The 18,265-nt window shown below is 37.5% G+C and overlaps 1 protein-coding gene across 15 annotated transcripts in view; it reads left to right on the top strand.

Moving 5' to 3' along the window:
• AK8 (adenylate kinase 8) overlaps window positions 1–18,265 on the top strand; it is a 193,674-nt gene that overhangs the window by 120,832 nt on the left and 54,577 nt on the right. The window contains exon 13 of one of the 15 annotated variants that reach the window (XM_077147394.1): window positions 13,617–13,858. The exons of the other annotated variants lie outside the window; for them this stretch is intronic. Coding sequence (XP_077003509.1) covers window positions 13,617–13,770 — 154 coding nt within the window. The 3' untranslated portion in view covers window positions 13,771–13,858. Of the gene's footprint in view, window positions 1–13,616; window positions 13,859–18,265 lie in introns of those variants that run through there. 15 annotated transcript variants of the gene reach the window in all.

Genomic DNA, 18,265 nt, shown 5'->3' with positions numbered 1-18,265 from the left:
TCTCATTGTGGTTCTGATTTGCATTTCCCTAGTAGCCAGTGATGTTGAGCATTTTGTCATGTGCCAAAATACAAATGCTAAAAGCCATTTGTATATTGTCTTTGGAGAAGTGTCTATTCAAGTCAGTTTTTAATTGGGTTATTTGTCTTTTTATTGTTGAGTTGTAGGATTTCTTGATATGGTCTGGATATTAAACCATTATTGAATATGTGGTTTCTAAATATTTTCTCCCATTGAGTAGGTTGTTTTTTCACTTTTGTGACAAAGTCCTTTGAGGTGCAACTGTTTTATAATTTTGAGGCGGTACTATTTGTCCATTTATTTATTCATTGCTTGTGCCTTGACTATAAAGTCTAAGAAAACATTGCTTAACATAAAATCCTGAAGATGCTTCCCTACATTTTCATCTAGGAGTTTTATAGACCTGTTTCTTATATTTAGGTCTTTGATCCCTTTTCAGTTTTTTTTTTATTGTGAAATTTTGCACAACACGTTGTTGCCAAGTTTTATTCAGTTCATTGTATGCCTCTCAGTATCCTTCTTTTTTGTAGCTATACCATATTCTAGTATCACAGTTTACCATTCTGCTTCACAGTCATGTACCTTTTGTAACCTCTGAAATTACCTTTACCAGAGTCAAATGGCAAAATCATACAGTATCTGTCCTTTTGTGTCTGACTCATTTCACTCAGTATTAAGTCCTCAAGGTTCATCCATATTGTCATATTCTTCGGGACCTCTTTTCATCTTACTGTGCCTAATATTCCATCACACACACACACACACACACACACACACACACACACACACACACTCACACACACCACATTTTGTTTATCCACTTGTCTGTTGATGGGCACTTGGATTATTTCCATCTTTTGGCAATGGGATAAGTGCCACTATGGACATCGGTGTGCAAATGTCTGTTCATGTCATTGCTTTCAGCTATTCTGGGTATATACCCAGTATTGGTATTGCCAGGCCATAGAGTAATTCAATATTTAGTTTTCTGGGGAATGGTCAAAGCATTCCACTGCAGCTGCACCTTTATACCTTCGCAATAAAAGGGAATAAGTATTCTGATTTCTCCAAATTCTCTCCGACATTTATAGTTTCCTGTTTGTTTCATAGCAGTCATTCTTATAGGTGTGAGGTGGTATCTCATTGTCGTCTTGATATGCATTTCACTTATAGCTAATGAAAATAAGCATCTCTTCATGTGCTTTTTAGCCTTCTGTATTTGCTCTTCAGAAAAGTATCTATTCATATCCTTTGCCCATTTTATAATAGGGTTGTTTGCTCTTTTGTTGTTGAGTTGTATGATTTCTTTGTTTATACAGGAAATCAAACCTTTGTCTGATATGTAATTTCCAAATATTTTCTCCCGTTGAATTGGCTGCCTCTTCAACTTTTTGACAGAGTCTTTTGAAGCGCAGAAGCATTTGATTTTAAGGAGAGCCCATTCATCTATTTCTTATTTTTTGCTTGTGATTTGGGTGTAAAGTTTAGGAACCTACCTCCAATTACTAGGTCTTGAAGCTACCCCCTATTACCAGGTCTTGAAGATGTTTCCTTACATTTTATTCTAGAAGCTTTATGGTGGTAGCTCTTATATTTAGGTCTTTGATCCACTTTGAGATAATTTTTGTGTAGGGTGTAAGATTCATATCTTACATTCATATCCTTTGCCCATTTTATAATTGGGTTATTTGTCCTTTTGTTGTTGAGCTGTATAATTTCTTTATATGTACAGGATATCAAGCCTTTATCCAATATGTGATTTCCAAATATTTTATCCCATTGAGTTGGCTCCCTCTTCATGTTTTGACAAAGTCCTTTGTGGCACTGAAGTTCTTGATCTTAAGGAGCTCCCATATATCTATTTTTTTTCTTTTCTTTCACTGCTTGTGCTTTAGATTTAGTTCAAGAAGCTACCTCCTTTTACTAGATCTTGAAGATGTTTCCCTGCATTGTCTTCTTGAAGTTTCAGGTACTGGCTTTTACATTTAGGTCTTTAATCAATTTTGAATTAATTTTTGTATAGGGTGTAAGGTAGGGGTCCTCTTTCATTCTTTTGGCTATTGATGTCCAATTCTCTCACGCCCATTTATTGAAAAGGCGATTCTGTCCCATTTCAGTGGATTTGGGAGCCTTATCAAAGATCAACTGATTATAGATTTGATGGTCTATCTTTGCACCCTTGATTCAATTCCATTGTTTAATACTTCTATCTTTATGCAAGTACCATGCTATTTTGACCACTGTGGCTTTATAGTAAACTTTAAAAGTCAGGAAGTGTCAGTTCTCTCACTTTTGCTCTTCTTTTTTAGGATATCTTTAGCTACTCAAGGTCTCTTTCCCTTCCAAATAAATTTGATAACTAGCTTTTCAAAGTCTTCAAAGCAGTTATTGTATTGAATTTACAGATTAATTTGGGTAGAATTGACATCTTAAAGACATTCTACTTTCCTATCCATGAGCATGGAATTCCTTTCCACCAATTTAGGTCACTTTTTATTTCTTTTAGCAGTAATTTTCTGTGTACAAGTCCTTGATATCCCTGGGTAAGCTTATTCCTAGCTACCTGATTCTTTTGGCCACTATTTTGAATGGAATTCTTTCCTTAATTGTCCCAGAGACAGATAGGTCGTTGCTTGTGTATAAAAACAGTACTGATTCTTGTACATTAATCTTGTATCATGCCACTTTGATGAATTTGTTTATTAGGTCAGGTAGCTTTGTCATAGAATTCTCAGGGTTTTCTAAGTATAGAATCATATTGTCTACAAATAATGAAAATTTTACTTGGATACTTTTTATTTCTTTCTTCTCTCTAATCGCTCCAGCTAGGACTTCTAGTATGATGTTGAATAATAGTGGTGATAATGGGCATCCTTATCTTATTCCTGATCTTAGGGGGAAGGCTTTAAGTCTCTCACCATTAAGTATGATGTGGGATATGGGTTTTTCACATATGCCCATTATGATATTGAGGAAGATTCCTTCAATTCCTACCTTTTGAAGTTTTTTTCATCAGGAAAGGATGCTGAATTTTATCTAATGCTTTTCAGCATCAATTGAAATGATTGTGTGATTTGTCCCTTCTGATTTTTTAATGTGCTGTATTATGTTGATTGATTTCCTGGTGTTGAACAACCCTTGTATACCCCAAGTGGGATATAAACCCCACTTGGTCATGAAGTATAAATCTTTTAATGTATCGTTGAATTTGATTTGCGAGTATTTTGTTGAGAATTTTTGCATCTATGTTCATCAGGGGGATTGGTTTGTAGTTTTCCTTTCTTACAGCATCTTTATCCAGTTCTGTGATGTTGGCTTCATAAAATGAGTTAGGTAGCTTTCCTTTTTCCTCAACTTTTTGGGAAGAGTTTGTGCAGGATTTGTGTTAATTGTTTTTGGAATATTTGACAAAACTCCCCTATGAAACCATCTGGTCCTGGGTTTTTCTTTGTGGGAAGATTTTTGATGATTAATTGAATCTCTTTACCTGTAAAAGATTTGTTGAGGTCATCTGTATCTTCTAAAGTCAGTACAGATGGTTTGTGTGTTTCTAGGAATTTGTCTGGTTTGTTGGCAGATAGTTGTTCATAGTATTCTCTTATGAATTTTAAAATTTCTTCAGGATCCCTGATAATGATCCCCCTCTCGTTTCTGATTTTGTTTAGTTGTGTCTTCTCAATCTTTTTTCTTTGTTAATCTAGCTGGAGATCCATCAATTTCATTGATTTTCTCAAAGAACCAACTTTTGGTTTTGTTGATTCTTTCTATTGTTTTATTGTTCTCCAGTTTATTTATACTTTAATCATTGTTATTTCTCCTCGTTTATTTGCTTTGTGGTTATTTTGCTGTTCTTTCTCTGAATTCTTGAGGTGAGCAGTTAAGTCCTCAGTTTTTACTTGCTCTTATTTTTAAATGTAGACATTTAGGGCAATAAATTTCCCTCCAGCACTGCCTTTTGCTGCATCCTATAAGTTCTGATATGTTGTATTCCCATTATCATTCATCTTCAGGAATTTACTAATTTTGCTAGCAGTTTCTTCTTTGACCCACTGATTGTTTAAGAGTGTGTTGTTTAATCTCCATATATTTGTGAAAGCTCTGGTTCTTTGGTGACTATTAATTTTGAGTTCCATTCCATTGTTATCAGAGAAAATGCTTTGGATAATTTCAATCTTATTGAATTTATAAAGACTCATTTTGTGTCCCAGCTTATGACCTATCCTGGAGAACATTCCATGTGCGCTAGAGAGGAATGTATATTCTGGTGTTTTGGGGTGAATGACCTATATATGTCTATTCGGTCTAATTCGTTTATCCCATGGCTTAGGTTCTCTATTTCCTTGTTGAGCCTCCATGTGGTTGTTCTGTCTATAGTGGGGAGAGGTGTATTGAAGTTTCCCACTATTATTGTTAAAACACCTATAACTTCCTTCAGTTTTGCCAATGTTTGCCTCATGTACTTTGGAGGTCCTTGATTGGGAGCATAAATATTTATGATTGTTGTTTCCTCTTGGTGAATTGTCCCTTTTATTAATATGTAGTGTCTTTTTTTTTGTCTCTTATGATATCTTTACATTTAAAGTCTGTTTATCTGATATTAGTGTAGTCTACTCCTGCTTTCTTTTGATTACAGCTCACATAGAACATCTTTTTCCATCCTTTCATTTTCAATCTATTTGTGTCCTTGGGTCTAAGATCCATCTCTTGTAAACAGCTTATAGATGGATTATATTTTTTTACTAGTCTGCCAATTTGTATCTTTTAATTGGTGAGTTTAGTTGATTAATGTTCAAAGTTATTACCATAAAAGCAGTTCTTAAATCTATCATCTTTTCCTTTAGTTTTTGTTTGTTAGATCTATATATTCGTTTCCTTCTCTCTCTTTTTATTCTCTAAATTACCATTACTGGTACTCTTCATTTCTGTACCTTCCTCCAGACCTCCCTCTCCTGTCTCTCTCTTTTTTTTTTTTTCTCAGCTGACAGGACTCCTTTTAGTATTTTTTATAGGGCAAGTCTCTTGTCCACAAATACTCTCAGCTTTTGTGTGTCTGTGGAGATTTTATTCTCTCCTTCACTTTTGAAGGACAGCCTGCTGGATAAAGAATTCTTGGTTGGAAGTCTTTATCTTTCAGGTTCTTAAATAGATTATTCCACTGCTTTCTTGCCTCCACGGTGCCTGTTGAGTAATCGGAACTCAGCCTAATGTGTTTTCTTTTGTATGTAGTGGATGGCATTTCTCGTGCTGTTTTCAGGACTTTCTGTTTCTCTTCAACATTTGACAGTCTGATTAGTACATGTCTTGGAGGAGGCCTACTTGGATTTATTCTATAAGGAGTTTCGCTGGGCCTCTTTGATTTCCATAGTTATGTCTTTTATAAGGGTTAGGAAGTTTTCCCTGATTATATCTTCAACTAACCTTCCCAGCCCTTTACTCTTCTCTTCTCCTTCTGGGACACCAATGATTCTTATATTTGTGCGCCACTTCTTGTCCATTTTTTCCCCTAAGATCCAGTTCCAGTTTTTCTTCTTTCTTGCCATTTGTTCATTTCAGTTCTCTAGTTCAATTGTTCTGTTGTCTAGCTCACTTATTCTTTCTTTTGCTTCTTTGAATCCGCTATCTTGTGTCTCTAGTCTATTTCTAAGTTGGCTTACAGTATCTTTCATCTCTTTGAGATCTGCCATTTTCTTATTTAATCTTTCAAATTCTTTATGCTCTCCTAGTGTCTTCCTAAATCCTTTATTTCTTTATAAATATCCTTGAGTAGTTTCGTATTCTGTGTCCCCTCCAGAGTTTTGATTTGGCCGTTTGGCTGGACCATTTCTGCTTGAATCTTCACGTGCTTTGTGACTTTCTGTTGTATTGGGGCATTTGATTACCTTAATAAGGGTATTTTGCAAGTTGGTTTTTTCACTCATCTAAAGTTTTATATTTACTTGAGGGTTTCCTTTTGCACTTGATATGTCAGTAATTCCCAGTCAAACTGAGGCCTGGATCTCACGTAAGGGGTGCAATTTTTCTTGGGTGTCAATTAAAAGCAAGTCAATGGTGAAAGGGTAGTTTAATGGCAGAACGCCTGCTTGCCACATAGGAGACCTAGGCTCAATTCCCAGCCCTTGCACCCAAAATAATAATAATAAAAAAATAAATGTATATGAAAAAACACCTCTCGACTGTAGTAGGTCCCAAAGTCAGAAGGAGGATCCCCAAGATATATTGGGAATGAACTCAGACTGGTGCCCACAGGAGGGAGAGAATAAATAAATAGATAATAAGAAATAAAAATTTAAATATATAAATATGTATAATACATAAATATAAAAACAACAATAATACTGCTAATAAAATATATATAGAGAGAAAATATATATATTTAAAAAACTAGGCAGATAGGGAGTTTGCCAGACTGCACTTACAGCTTTTTCCCAGCAGGTGACACCCCTGAGGCACCTTCTCCCATCAGGCCTGCCCCCAACCCCCATCCCCCGACTGCAGTGGCTGACTTAGAAGCTACCATGCATGGCAGGGGCGCTGCTTCTGGCTTTTGGGGGAGTCAACTGCAGCACCTGGTGCCTGGCAGATCCAATGCGTACTACGTCCTATGTGTTGGCCATTCAGGGCACCTGGCCAGACGACTGCTCCCACTGCCAGGGTGCAGCTCTTCGTGGTGGATGGTCAGGCCTGCCTCTGGGCTCCCTGCAGGCACCACCAGTTGTGGGGTCTCTCAGGGAGGTTTCCCCAGCCAGCAGCTGGGGCAGGCTAGAGCAGAGTGATGATCAGTTCCCTTCAATCTGCACTTCCCTGTACAGTGCTGTCCGCCCCCTTTCATGGCCGATCAGACCCACCCTGCTCTTCCTATCCTGACCCCTCCTCTCCTCCCCAAGAAACTCTGAGGACCCTCTTCAATCACTCACCACCCCTGGTCATTCTTTCCCTGCCCCCTGTCTTGTCCCATGGAGCAGGGGTGAATTCAATCCACCCTGCTCTGCCATCTTCCTGGAACCCACTCCATCATCTTCTTGAAAACTTTTTCAATTTATTTTTGTATATGGTGTGAGATAGGGGTCCTCTTTCATTCTTTTGCATATGGATATCCAATTCTCCCAGCACCATTTGTTGAAGAGACTGTTCTTTCCCAATTGAATGGACTTAGCAGCCTTATCAAAATCAACTGGCTATAGATGTGAGGGTCTATTCTGAAGTCTCAGTTTGATTCCATTGGTCAGTGTGTCTATACTTTTGCAAGTACCATGCTGTTCTGACCACTTTAGCTTTGTAATATGTTTTAAAGTCAGGAAGTATGAGTCCTCCAACTTCATTTGTCTTTTTTTAAGATTTTTGTTGTTGTTGTTGTTATTCAGGGCCCCTTACCCTTCTAAATAAATTTGATAATTGACTTTTCCATTTCTGCAAAGTGTGCTGTTGGAATTTTGGTTGGGGTTGTATTGAATCAGTAAACCATTTTGGGTAGAGTTGACATCGTAATAATATTTAGCCTTTCAATCCAAGAACATGGAATATCTTTCCATTTATTTAGGTCATCTTTGATTTCTTTTAGCAATGTTTTGTGGTTTTCTATGTACAAATCCTTTATCTCCTTAGTTAAATTTATTCCTAGATGTTTGCTTTTTTTTAGTTGCTATTATAAGTGTAATTTTGTCCTTGATTTCCTCCTAAGATTGCTCATTACTGCTGTATAGAAACACTACTGATTGTTGTTTGTTTGTACTCCATCACTTTATCGAATTCACTTATTAGCTCTAGTTTATCTTTGTTGTAGATTTTTTGGGGATTTTCTATAGAAAGTATCATGTCCTCTGCAAACAGTGAAAGTTTTACTTATTCCTTTCCAATTTGGATGCCTATTATTTCTTTTTCTTGCCTGACTGCTTTGGCTAGAACTTCCAGTACAAGGTTGAATAATGGTGGTTATAGCGGACAGCCTCATCTTGTTCTCAATCAGTCTTTCACCATTGAGTATGATGTTAGCAGTGTGTTTTTCATAGATTCCCTTTATCATGTTGAGGAACTTTCTGTCTACTCCTATCTTTCAAAGTGTTTTTATCAAAAAAGGATGCTGGATCTTGTCAAACGCCTTTTCTGCATCAATGAAAATGGTCCTGTGCTTTTTTCCCTTATTTTGTTAATGTGGTGTATTACATAAATCGATTTTCTTGCAATGAACCACCCTGGCATACATGAGATAAAACCCATGTGATCACGGTGTATAGTTTTGTTTTTTTTAAATGTGCTATTGGATTCGATTTGAAAATATTTTGTTGAGGATTTTTGCATGTATGTCTATAAGAGAAATTGATCTGTAATTTTTTTTCTAGTAGTATCTTAATCTGGCTTTGGTATTAGGGTAATGTTGGCCTCGTAGAATGAGTTAGATAATGTTCTCTCCTCTTCAAATTTCTGGAAGAATATGAGCAGAATTGGTATTTATTCATCTTGAAATAACTGGTAGAATTCACCTGTGAAGCCATCTGGTCCTGGGCTTTTCTTTACTTGGAAGTTTTTTATTACTGAGTCCATCTCTTTATTTGTTATTAGTCTGTTGAGATCTTCTATTTCTACTGGAGTCAGTGTAGGTTGTTTGTGCGTTTTTAGGAATTTGTCCATTCGATCTAGGTTGACTAATTTGTTCGCATATAGTTGGTCTGTGGAGTCAGTAGCAATGTCCCCGTCTCATTTCTGATTTTATTATGTCTTCTCTCCTTTTTTCTTTATCAGTCTAGCTAAAGGTTTGCAAACTTTATTGATCTTTTCAAATAACAAACTTTTAGTTTTGTTAATTCTTTATTGTTTTCTATTCTCAATTTTATTTATTTCTGCTATTTCATTCCTCCTGCTTGCATTGGGATTAGTTTGCTGTTCTTTTTCTATTTCCTCCAGGCACACATTTAGGACTTTGATTTCAGCTCTTTCTTCTTTTTTAATGTAAGCTATAAATTTTCCCCTCGGTGATTTCTGTTATTTGGTTAATGGATCTCCTGGACTGGCCTTCTAAATTAAAAACATATATTTTTTACTCTTTCATTCTTGATCTTTGGATTTTTTTCACACTACTTTCTGGGAAATCTCCTCACCTTTCTCTTCCAACCCTCTTATTGAATTTCTAATTTCTGCTATTGTGCTTCTTTTCTTAAATATTCAAGAGCTCTTTTTTTTTTTTTAAGTCTCTGAATATTCCCTCTTATAGCTTCTTATCTTATTTCATGGATCCCAAATCTTTTTCTCTTTAATATCTTGAAAATGTTCGGGACGGTTGTGTTTTGTTTTTCTGGGGTAGAGAATAAGGGTTCCCTTCCCACATAGTTTGTTTCTATTAAGTTGTCTTGGTCTCATTCTTTCTCAATAGAGGCTTTTCTACTCCTAGATGTTTGATTACTTTTTCTTGTTTGTTCATGTCTAAGAGTGGCAGACTCTAAATTGCATCTGGATACCTTGAGTGCATAGGTGGAGCCCATGACTTTGTCTTTACTGTAAGGTGATCTAATTAGGCCATTTGTACAGAACCATCCCCTCCCAAGTGTCAACAGCTTTTGGCCATTTCCTTTGTGCTTCTCAGGTTTCTCAGACAGCACTTGTCCAATCTCCTGCTGGAGGGTCTGGGGGTCCAAAGGAAAAGCAGAATGCTGGGTGAGAGGAGGTATCATACACTGCAGGCCATATGCATATTTTTACCTAATTCTTCTGTTTTTGGTACAGACTCGGGCTGTGCTTGGCATTCTTCATTCCAAGGAGCCTTATTTTTACCTCTCTCGAGAATAAAACCTTTCATTTCTAAGAGAATAAACCTTTCATTTCCTACAAAATGGAGGAGAAAATCTGAGCCTTAATCTCTTCTTGAACAAATTTCAGCCAAGCCTCCTTATTTTAGTTACCAGTTCCAAAGATGGTGCCTATACCTGAACCTTTTGAGAATTTTTGGCTGAAGACGGGGTTGGTTCTCAGCTTTTCCTGCTATTGATTTAGGATTTGGCTTTGTGAGGTGTCAGCTAGTTGCCACTGGTCAATCTGCTTTCCATCATACAAAATTTTTTGCAGTTGTCTTCCCTTTCCCCTGTTCTCTCTGTCTTTGTGGGTTGGATTTAAAAATTACTTTCCTATAATATTTATGTGGAGTTTTGGGAAGAAACACAATTTGGTACATGTTTCAATATGCCATTTTTTCACACCTGAAAGTCAACCCCTGTTTTCTTGGTTGCATTTGCATGCCCTGTATTTTTGCCTTCAACTGTTTGCTTCCTATATTTTTTGCTGTATGTAGACAATGAATTGTGTACTAGTTTGAAACTATTATTTACCCCAGAAAAGTCATGTTCTTTTAATCCTAATCCAATGGCAGACCTATTATTTAGAGTTGGACCTTTTATTAGATTGTCTCCATGGAGATGTGGCACACCCAGTTGCCAGAATGATCTGGGTTTTTGTATGCTATATGGCAGGGATCACATTTCATTCTTTTTCCATGTGAGTATCCCCTTATGTGTGGCACCATTTGTTGAATTTTTCTTTTTTTGCTTTGTTTTTCATTTGTTGGTTTTTGCTTGTTTGTTTGGGAAGTGCATGCATGGCCTGGAATTGAAACAGAGTCTTCTGCATAGCAGATGAGAATTCTATGATTTAACTACCCTCGCACCCCCCACCATGACCTTTTGATTATATGGACATGTGACCCTACCCATTCAGAGTGGGTTTTAATCAGTTGACTGGAGTCCTTAAAAGAGCTGACCCAGATGCAGACGTTTGGAGATGCTTGGAAACAGACAGAAACTTAGAGAGGAGGCGGCTGAGACCAGGAGTTGAAAGCAATGAAACCTGAGAGCAAAGGGCCAGTGGACATCACCATGTGCCTTCCCATGTGACAGAGAAACCCCGGATAGGAATCGGCCTTTCTTGAGTGAAGGTATCCTCTTATTGGGGCCTTAATTTGGACATTATTGTGGTCTTCCAATTCTATATTTCAGAAGTCCAAGGTGGGTATTATCAGAGCTGTGTTCCTTTCTGGAGATTCCAGGGGGGATCTGTTTTCTTGCCTTTTCCAACTCCTAAAGCCCACCTGGGTACCTTAGCTCATGGCCCCCTTCCTCCATCTTCAAAACAGCAATGTTGCAGCTCTCTGGTCATTCTTTCATAATCATATCTCTCTCCAACTACAGGTGGGAAGATTCTCAGATTTTAAAGATCCATGTGTTTAGATTAGGCCCAACCAGACAATCCAGGATAATCTCCCAGTATTGTGATCCTTAACTTAATCACACCCACAAATATTTTTTGCCATGCCTCATAATATATCCACAGGAATTAGGAAGGCAACATCTTTCAGGCCCATTATTGTCACATTCCAGAGTTGGATTCTCCTCAACTCTGTTTTAATCATTTCCCTAGGATTTGAGCTGGAGGGCATCTTTTTGGAAGACTGGAATCTCTGTTTAGTACTAGGATAGCAGGAATCCAGCAGTCTTAATGTGGACATACTGTCTTTACAACCTATATTGTCTGTGGAACTCTGAGGACTGTAGTAGCATGAGACTAAATTTGCACCCTCTGTTCTCTTATAATACAGCAAATTTCAGTATTAGTGAGTTAGTTTCTGTGTAAACTCATGATATAGCTGAAGATGAATGGCACTGAGGGAAAATGCAAAATAGTCACTTAGAAGAAGACTGGGGGATCATCAACATGGTTGATAGAGAAAATCTAGTGTTGGTTTTCTGAATCCTGAGGGAAAACGTGGTCATTTATTTATTAACTGACCCCCCATGCGTGCACTGTACTACAAGGCCAGCACTGGGGACTCATGGTTTATTCAAAGTCACAGAAAATAATATTCAAGAACGTTTTTGATTAAAGAAAGGCTTGCAAATAAGTACTTTCTCATTCATAATGGAGTAAAGATCAGCTCCTAAAGACTTAATAAATACTGTCAACTTAATTTATATGACCTTGGGGTAGAGGATAGGCAGAAAAAAACTGTTTATTTACAATGTAGATTTAATTATGTGCCTTCTTTGTTCATCCTTCTGTATTTTTCTCCCATCCTTGAGGGTATATTTTCTCTCCTCTTTTCTCATCTCTTTCTATTCCATTTCCCCTGCCTAAGCTTTCAATTAAAATTTTTTATGATTACTTCAGAAAGTAATTTTCACCATAAACCTGCAAGTCCAGATATAGAGTAAAAAAGAAAGAAATATTCTAAAAGAACCTACCTAGCATCAGAATGAATATCAGGGCTGTAATTCTGGTTCAGTTGTGATGCCAATTATAAAACACTCTAGCTGTGGTGTTGCTGTTTTTGACACCAGGAGGAAATCTTGACAGAATTATAGCCCAGAAATCAATCTGGGAATACGATACAGAAATCTATAATTCAGATAGGAAAACAATCTACAAGGGCTTTTTTTTCAGGAGGGTTCGATGAAATTAGATTAAAATAAATTTACATATATATCAATTTTATTATTAAAATATATTCACACTAGTAAATAGAGTTATTGGGAAAAGGGTAAGCTACTCTGTGTATTGGACACAAAAAATAGTCCTCTTTGGCTTATCAGAAAACAAAGTTATTGTCTCCTTGTCAAGAATAAATCTCTTCTTAGAGCTAATAAATGGATAGTGTTCAAATGCAATGTTTTGTCTGACTCCTACCTCATAAACCCATGGCACATAATACTAAATCATATTCCACTGAGCAGTATCAATCTCTTGATCCCAACATCATACAGTGAGGGAAACAAACCAAGTAATTGATGTGTCGAAAAGAAGGAGAGAAAGTTATTTGAGAACAAATAAAATGGGCTATAAAGTTTGTTAAAATGTAATAATAATAGTAAACAAAAGGAAGGGGGAGAGAAAAAGAAAGAAACAAAGAAAGAACTATCCAAGGCTACATCCAGAAATCTGCCCTGTGCCTGGATGTAAAATAATTCATTTCATGCTGCAAGTTTGTAGCATGGCATTTTCTTTTAAAATTAATGTTTGCTAGAGAGAGAGAGAGTATAGGAATCTGATTGATGTTGGAAAGTTTGCAGAAAGACCTGTTTTTTTTTTTCTTTTGCATCCTTTCCCTCAGTGCGGCAAGGAGCAGGGCTGGGGGAAAGCTGGGCGAGCTGTAGCCTTGCAATAATGCTCCCTGCCCCACCGCCCCTGCCACTGAGAAGGAGGGTAGGAGGAGGACCCTAAATAAGTCTGGCAGTGAAATCCAACAGAATGGTTGCAGCGATTTTATTAGTGTTGTATTCTTTAGTATTTCTCTTTCTTTATTCCATTGGACTAAATTTTAGGATTATAAAGAAATCACCAAAGAATGCTATTTTAGATTATCTTACTTGTGTTCTAGATACTTTTGTGCAAGTTGAAAACTACTATATAGGTTCCTTGGAGGATGTGATGGTTTGGGATTTTTATTTATTATTATTTAAAAAAAAATAAGACAGTGTGTGTGTCTCAAGTCCAGAGGCGTGCAGAGCGCTGGGAAGGCAATGGCAGGTCTCTCCTTATCGCATTAGGCTCCTGGTCGGTGCTGAATGTGTTGTTTTTGGCTTTTGTTAAACAGCTGATTCACACATAGCTCTTTCCTCCAGGGAGCCAGAGAGCAGAGCCCCCAAGGGGAGAGAGGCTGGCAAATACAGACTCCATTGCCCAAAAGGGGTTAGAAATTCAGCACCCAAGTGCAGCCTTCTGGGTACAAGTTTGTCCTCTCCAGATAAGCGGAACTGGAGGCTTCTCCATCCCTGAGGCTGGGCCCTTGAAATCAACCCGGATGATTCTCTATTGGACCTCCCAGCTCAGCATTCCTGTGACACCCAGATGAGGCTGGCCCAGAATGTCCCATCCAGTCTACTTCTGTCAAGAACACCTTTCTCCGTGGTCCTCTGCTCTTCTTTTCCCCTTCTCAGTTTCCCATTCATCTTTTATCCCCTGCCTCTGCTCTGAAGCAGTCATCCCTGTTCCTAGATGGGATCTAATGGGGACTCTTCTTCCCTCCCCTTCTCCATTCCCCCCTCCCCTTTCTTCCTTCCATCCCAGACTCCTCCTCCTCCTCCTTCTTCAACTTTTATTGGAGAAGTTTTGGGGTTACAGAGCAATCATGAATAAAATACAGGATTCCCATTTACCACCCTGTTATCAATACCAACACACCAATGTATGGTATATTTATTACAATTGATGAAAGCGTATTTTTATAGTTGTACTATTAACCTTAGTCCATGGTTAACCTAGAGTTAAAAACTTAGAGTTTTTGTTGTGCAGTTCCAAGGATTTTTTAAAAAACTGTTCTGGTAACACATACAACCTAAAAATCATCCCCTTTAACCACATTCAAATATATAATTCAGTGCCGTTAATTACTCTGGGAGAAGCTTTGTCCCTCGCCCCAGGCCACACAGCTAATAAGCAGAAGAGTCCAGACCGGAACCCAGTTCTTTGCTCTGAACTATAACCTTGTATCCTTTATGTAATGTGATTAGCATTTCTTCACGTTCACTGACTAACTGGCTTGAGAGAGCTACTTAACCTCAGCCTCCCCATCTGTCAAATGGAACAATAATCTCTACTTTTCTAATTGGGAACATGTGTGAGTGTGATTTACAGTTGGAAAGTGCCATATTGATACAACGAGCTGGCTACATATGTATTTCCCCACATCGCCGTGTCTTAGTCAACAATGTTGGATCTAGTTTTTCTTGCCTATTCTCATATAATAAGTTACACACTCATAACCCCCAAGTAGGTATGCTACAGATCTGTCTCCATGTTAAGAAGTGTGAAAACATTTATTATTAATTTATTATTAATAGTCACTTATGTGATTAAAAAAAATTCACCCTTGATTGTAATTATTTGTTTATTTTTGTCTGTGAGCCTCTTGCCAAGCAGAAACAATTCTTATCTACTATGTGCCATGCTTGGCACAAAGTAGATGCTCAAAATACAGAATATCTGGCTCAATAAATGCTTGGTCAAGGAATCACACTCTTTAGAAGTGAAATATTACAAAATCCCTCGATGAAAAGAGACTATCATCTAAAGAACTTTTTTTGTTTCCTGCTACAACAGACTAGTTTCCTATATTGCTTAGACCTGGGGGATGAGCCTTTAAAAATCTGTTCACATTAGGTATGGTTTATTGAAGGAATGACTAAATAGATGTGGAGGTTAGAGGTCTAGCACTGCTAGCTGCAGAGGTCGCCGTGACTTTCATCCTCAGGCCTCTTTAAGGCAGTAGCTCTCGCCACTCTGTGGGTAGGACTGGGACAGCCTTTCTCACTTGATTATACCAAGTGGAAGTAACATTCTTCCCACCTCCCCTACCAGAGCAGAGGGGTCCTGGGAGCAGGAATGAGTGTTATTGTGACTTTTCACTTTAGGAAGTGATGCTTCCATAGTGATACTCTTCATTGCATTAACTTCAAAAAAAAAACCATTGTTAGGTCTTTGAATGTCTTATAATCATGGGGAAGGGCACTAATACTTTGGAGCTCCAAAGATTCCAGGTGCTTTGCAACCACCATCTCTTTTAACCATCTCAATATTCTGTAAGAAAGATATTCTAATTCCCATTTTACAGATGGGGATCATCTCAGAGAGATGAGGCAGTGTGCCCCATATGGTGCTCAGGTGGAAACCCAGATCTGCCTGTCCCCAAGTTGGCACTCTTCTCATGACGTCACACTGCCTTCCTTTATGCTCCTAGAGTAATTTGTAAGCCATAAAGTGCTGCTTTCCCAACATCAACTCTCTTTGTCTTCACAATTGGAGGTATTGGAGGTAGGAAATTTTTGCAGATGATGAACAGAGGTTCAGAGATGATGAACAGAGGTTCAGAGAGATTAATTGACTTGCTGCATTTCATGCCCATGTGATTTTGAATTCCTGTTAAATAAAAAGAGAATAAACTGGAAAATATAGCTATACTCTGAGGGAATAATCATCAGAGTATTTGCTATATCCATTCATTACAGATTACTTATTGTTACAAACATCTACAAATACCTTATTACTATTTAAGTAATATTTTTTCTCTAATAGCAATCTGTTTGTTTTTCTTATTTATGGAAAACACATTAAAGACTCCCGTTAGATTGGATTGGAGAAAAGGTAGCTCCATATTCACCTGGTGGCATATGGGGCAGGAGAAAGATCTTACCAATAGACAAAGATAAAACCCCCATTGAGCTACATGAACTGGAAGGTATTAGAGTATATAACAATGTTGATAAATTTTTCTGCTAAATGATAAATTTTAAACAATGTAATATTATGGTACGTTTATGAAAAATAAAAACTGAAATGGAAAATAGTTTATATACTAGAGCTCTCTAATTTGATTTTAAATTTTGTTATTTTTAGTTCCAGATGACACTTCTTTTTTGGGACAACACAATGAAACCCTTGGATAATGATTTTGCCATTTCTAAAATGTTCAAAGTAAGAAGGATGCTGTAATTTCTTAAGAGGGCAGCAGTAGGACCAAGGAAAACTTGTAGGGTGTATTAAAGAGGATGTCTCCCCTCTCTCGTTCTCCTCCCCCTCTCTCTTCCACGAAGCTCTCATATTTCTCCAGCTGATCCTTATGTGGATTAGGGATAATAAACAGCCCATTAATGGAGGCCTGCACTAGGAAATGGAGTTGGAATCAGCAGCACAATTCAGTGGCTGATGAAGGTTAATAACTCCATTACTGCAGCTCTGTGCCTGAGCCGCCCAGGAGCAGGGTGTTAGCCTTCTCTTACTCCTCATTAATTGAGCTAATAGAACCCGAGTGACCCTGCGTTGCTGCTATCATCTGAGAGTTTACCAGACATGGGCTGGAATACATATCATTGACTGTGTGTTTCATGAGTGCCATTTGTTTTTTGGAAAAAAGATCTTTCTTAAAGATCGGTTAACCACCAGACTCCTCCTAATAGTTGCCTGTGAAGGATCCCCCAAATCATTCTGATTTCCTTACATGAGAAATGATGCAGTAAGAGCTCCATTTTTCCATTTACACTTCTAGACAGATGTCCATTTTGGTTTAGGGGTGCATCAGCTTCAAGTTGGACAGCTTTGGTAGCCATCGTTTCAATAAAGTGTTTGGGGGTCAAGGCTGAAAAAGAAAGTGTGGCAGTTCAGGGTGAAAATCTCTCTGACAAAGTGGGATCTGACTCCCCAGGATGAGTCTGGCCCTGGCTTTCCTGACCAAAATGTGGAAAAGAAGTGTATAATAAAATAAGGCATCAGTGGCCAAGAGAGATCAAATGAAATCTAAAGGCTATTCTGGAGGCTATTCTTATGCAAACTTCAGTTAGATAGTTGTAAATACCATGGTTCACTAAACCCCAATCAACATCCTTCCTGTTAATTCTTTTTTTTAAAATATTTTTCATTGATTTTAAATTTAAAAAATATATACGACAACAGAGAAACCTCCTGTTAACTCTTAAAACACCTAGGGCTTGAACTGAGACTCTATAAATGTTTCAGGCAGTAGGTTCGCCTTCCTGGAACATAAATTCCCAGAGAGTTCCTAGGTCAGATACATTCTGAAACTCAGAAGGACCAGCCACTCCAGGTTTATCAATTAATTACATCCCCTATCTTTTAGTATCGACACCCCTTCTCAACATGAAAACATCAGAACACACATTACCTAAAAATCCTGAAAGACTGGGAGAAAGATTGAAGGAGGAGAAGGTATATCAGAGAAAATGGGATTTAACAGACAAGAATGGCTGCTGAATTACTATATTAATATTCCTTCTAGCCTCCAGTGTTTTGAAGCAGCTAGAAGAAAAAATCTGAGATGGTGGAATGGTGACCTATGACAAACTCTGAAATCTATTCTCTAACTAACTACTTGTTGAAGTGTGCTTTGAAAACTATTGCTTTTTTCTTTTCTTTGTATATATATGTTATATTTCATAATTTTAAAAAGTTTAAAATCTTTCAAAAAAAAAAAAAGAAGTGTGGTAGGTGTTGAGGTTAGAGTAGGGGCAAATCTATAGCCTCATCTCTTCTGGGCTTTTCTGTATCTTTAACTGGTAGCAATCTTTTTTGTTTTTTGTTTTGTTTGTTTCATTTTTTAAAAACATTTTTAATGTGAAATATAACAAACATATATACAAAAAATGATAAATTTCAAATACATTTTAATAAGTAGTTATAGAACAAATTTCAAAGTATATTGTGGGTTATAGTTCTACAGTTTCAGATATTTCCTACTAGCTACTCTAAGACACTGGAGACC

Source organism: Tamandua tetradactyla, chromosome 2 (assembly GCF_023851605.1).
Source record: "Tamandua tetradactyla isolate mTamTet1 chromosome 2, mTamTet1.pri, whole genome shotgun sequence".
Classification (NCBI taxonomy): Eukaryota; Metazoa; Chordata; class Mammalia; order Pilosa; family Myrmecophagidae; genus Tamandua; species Tamandua tetradactyla.
Note: the sequence above shows the minus strand (reverse complement) of the source record. Positions and strands in the feature narration are given on the sequence as shown.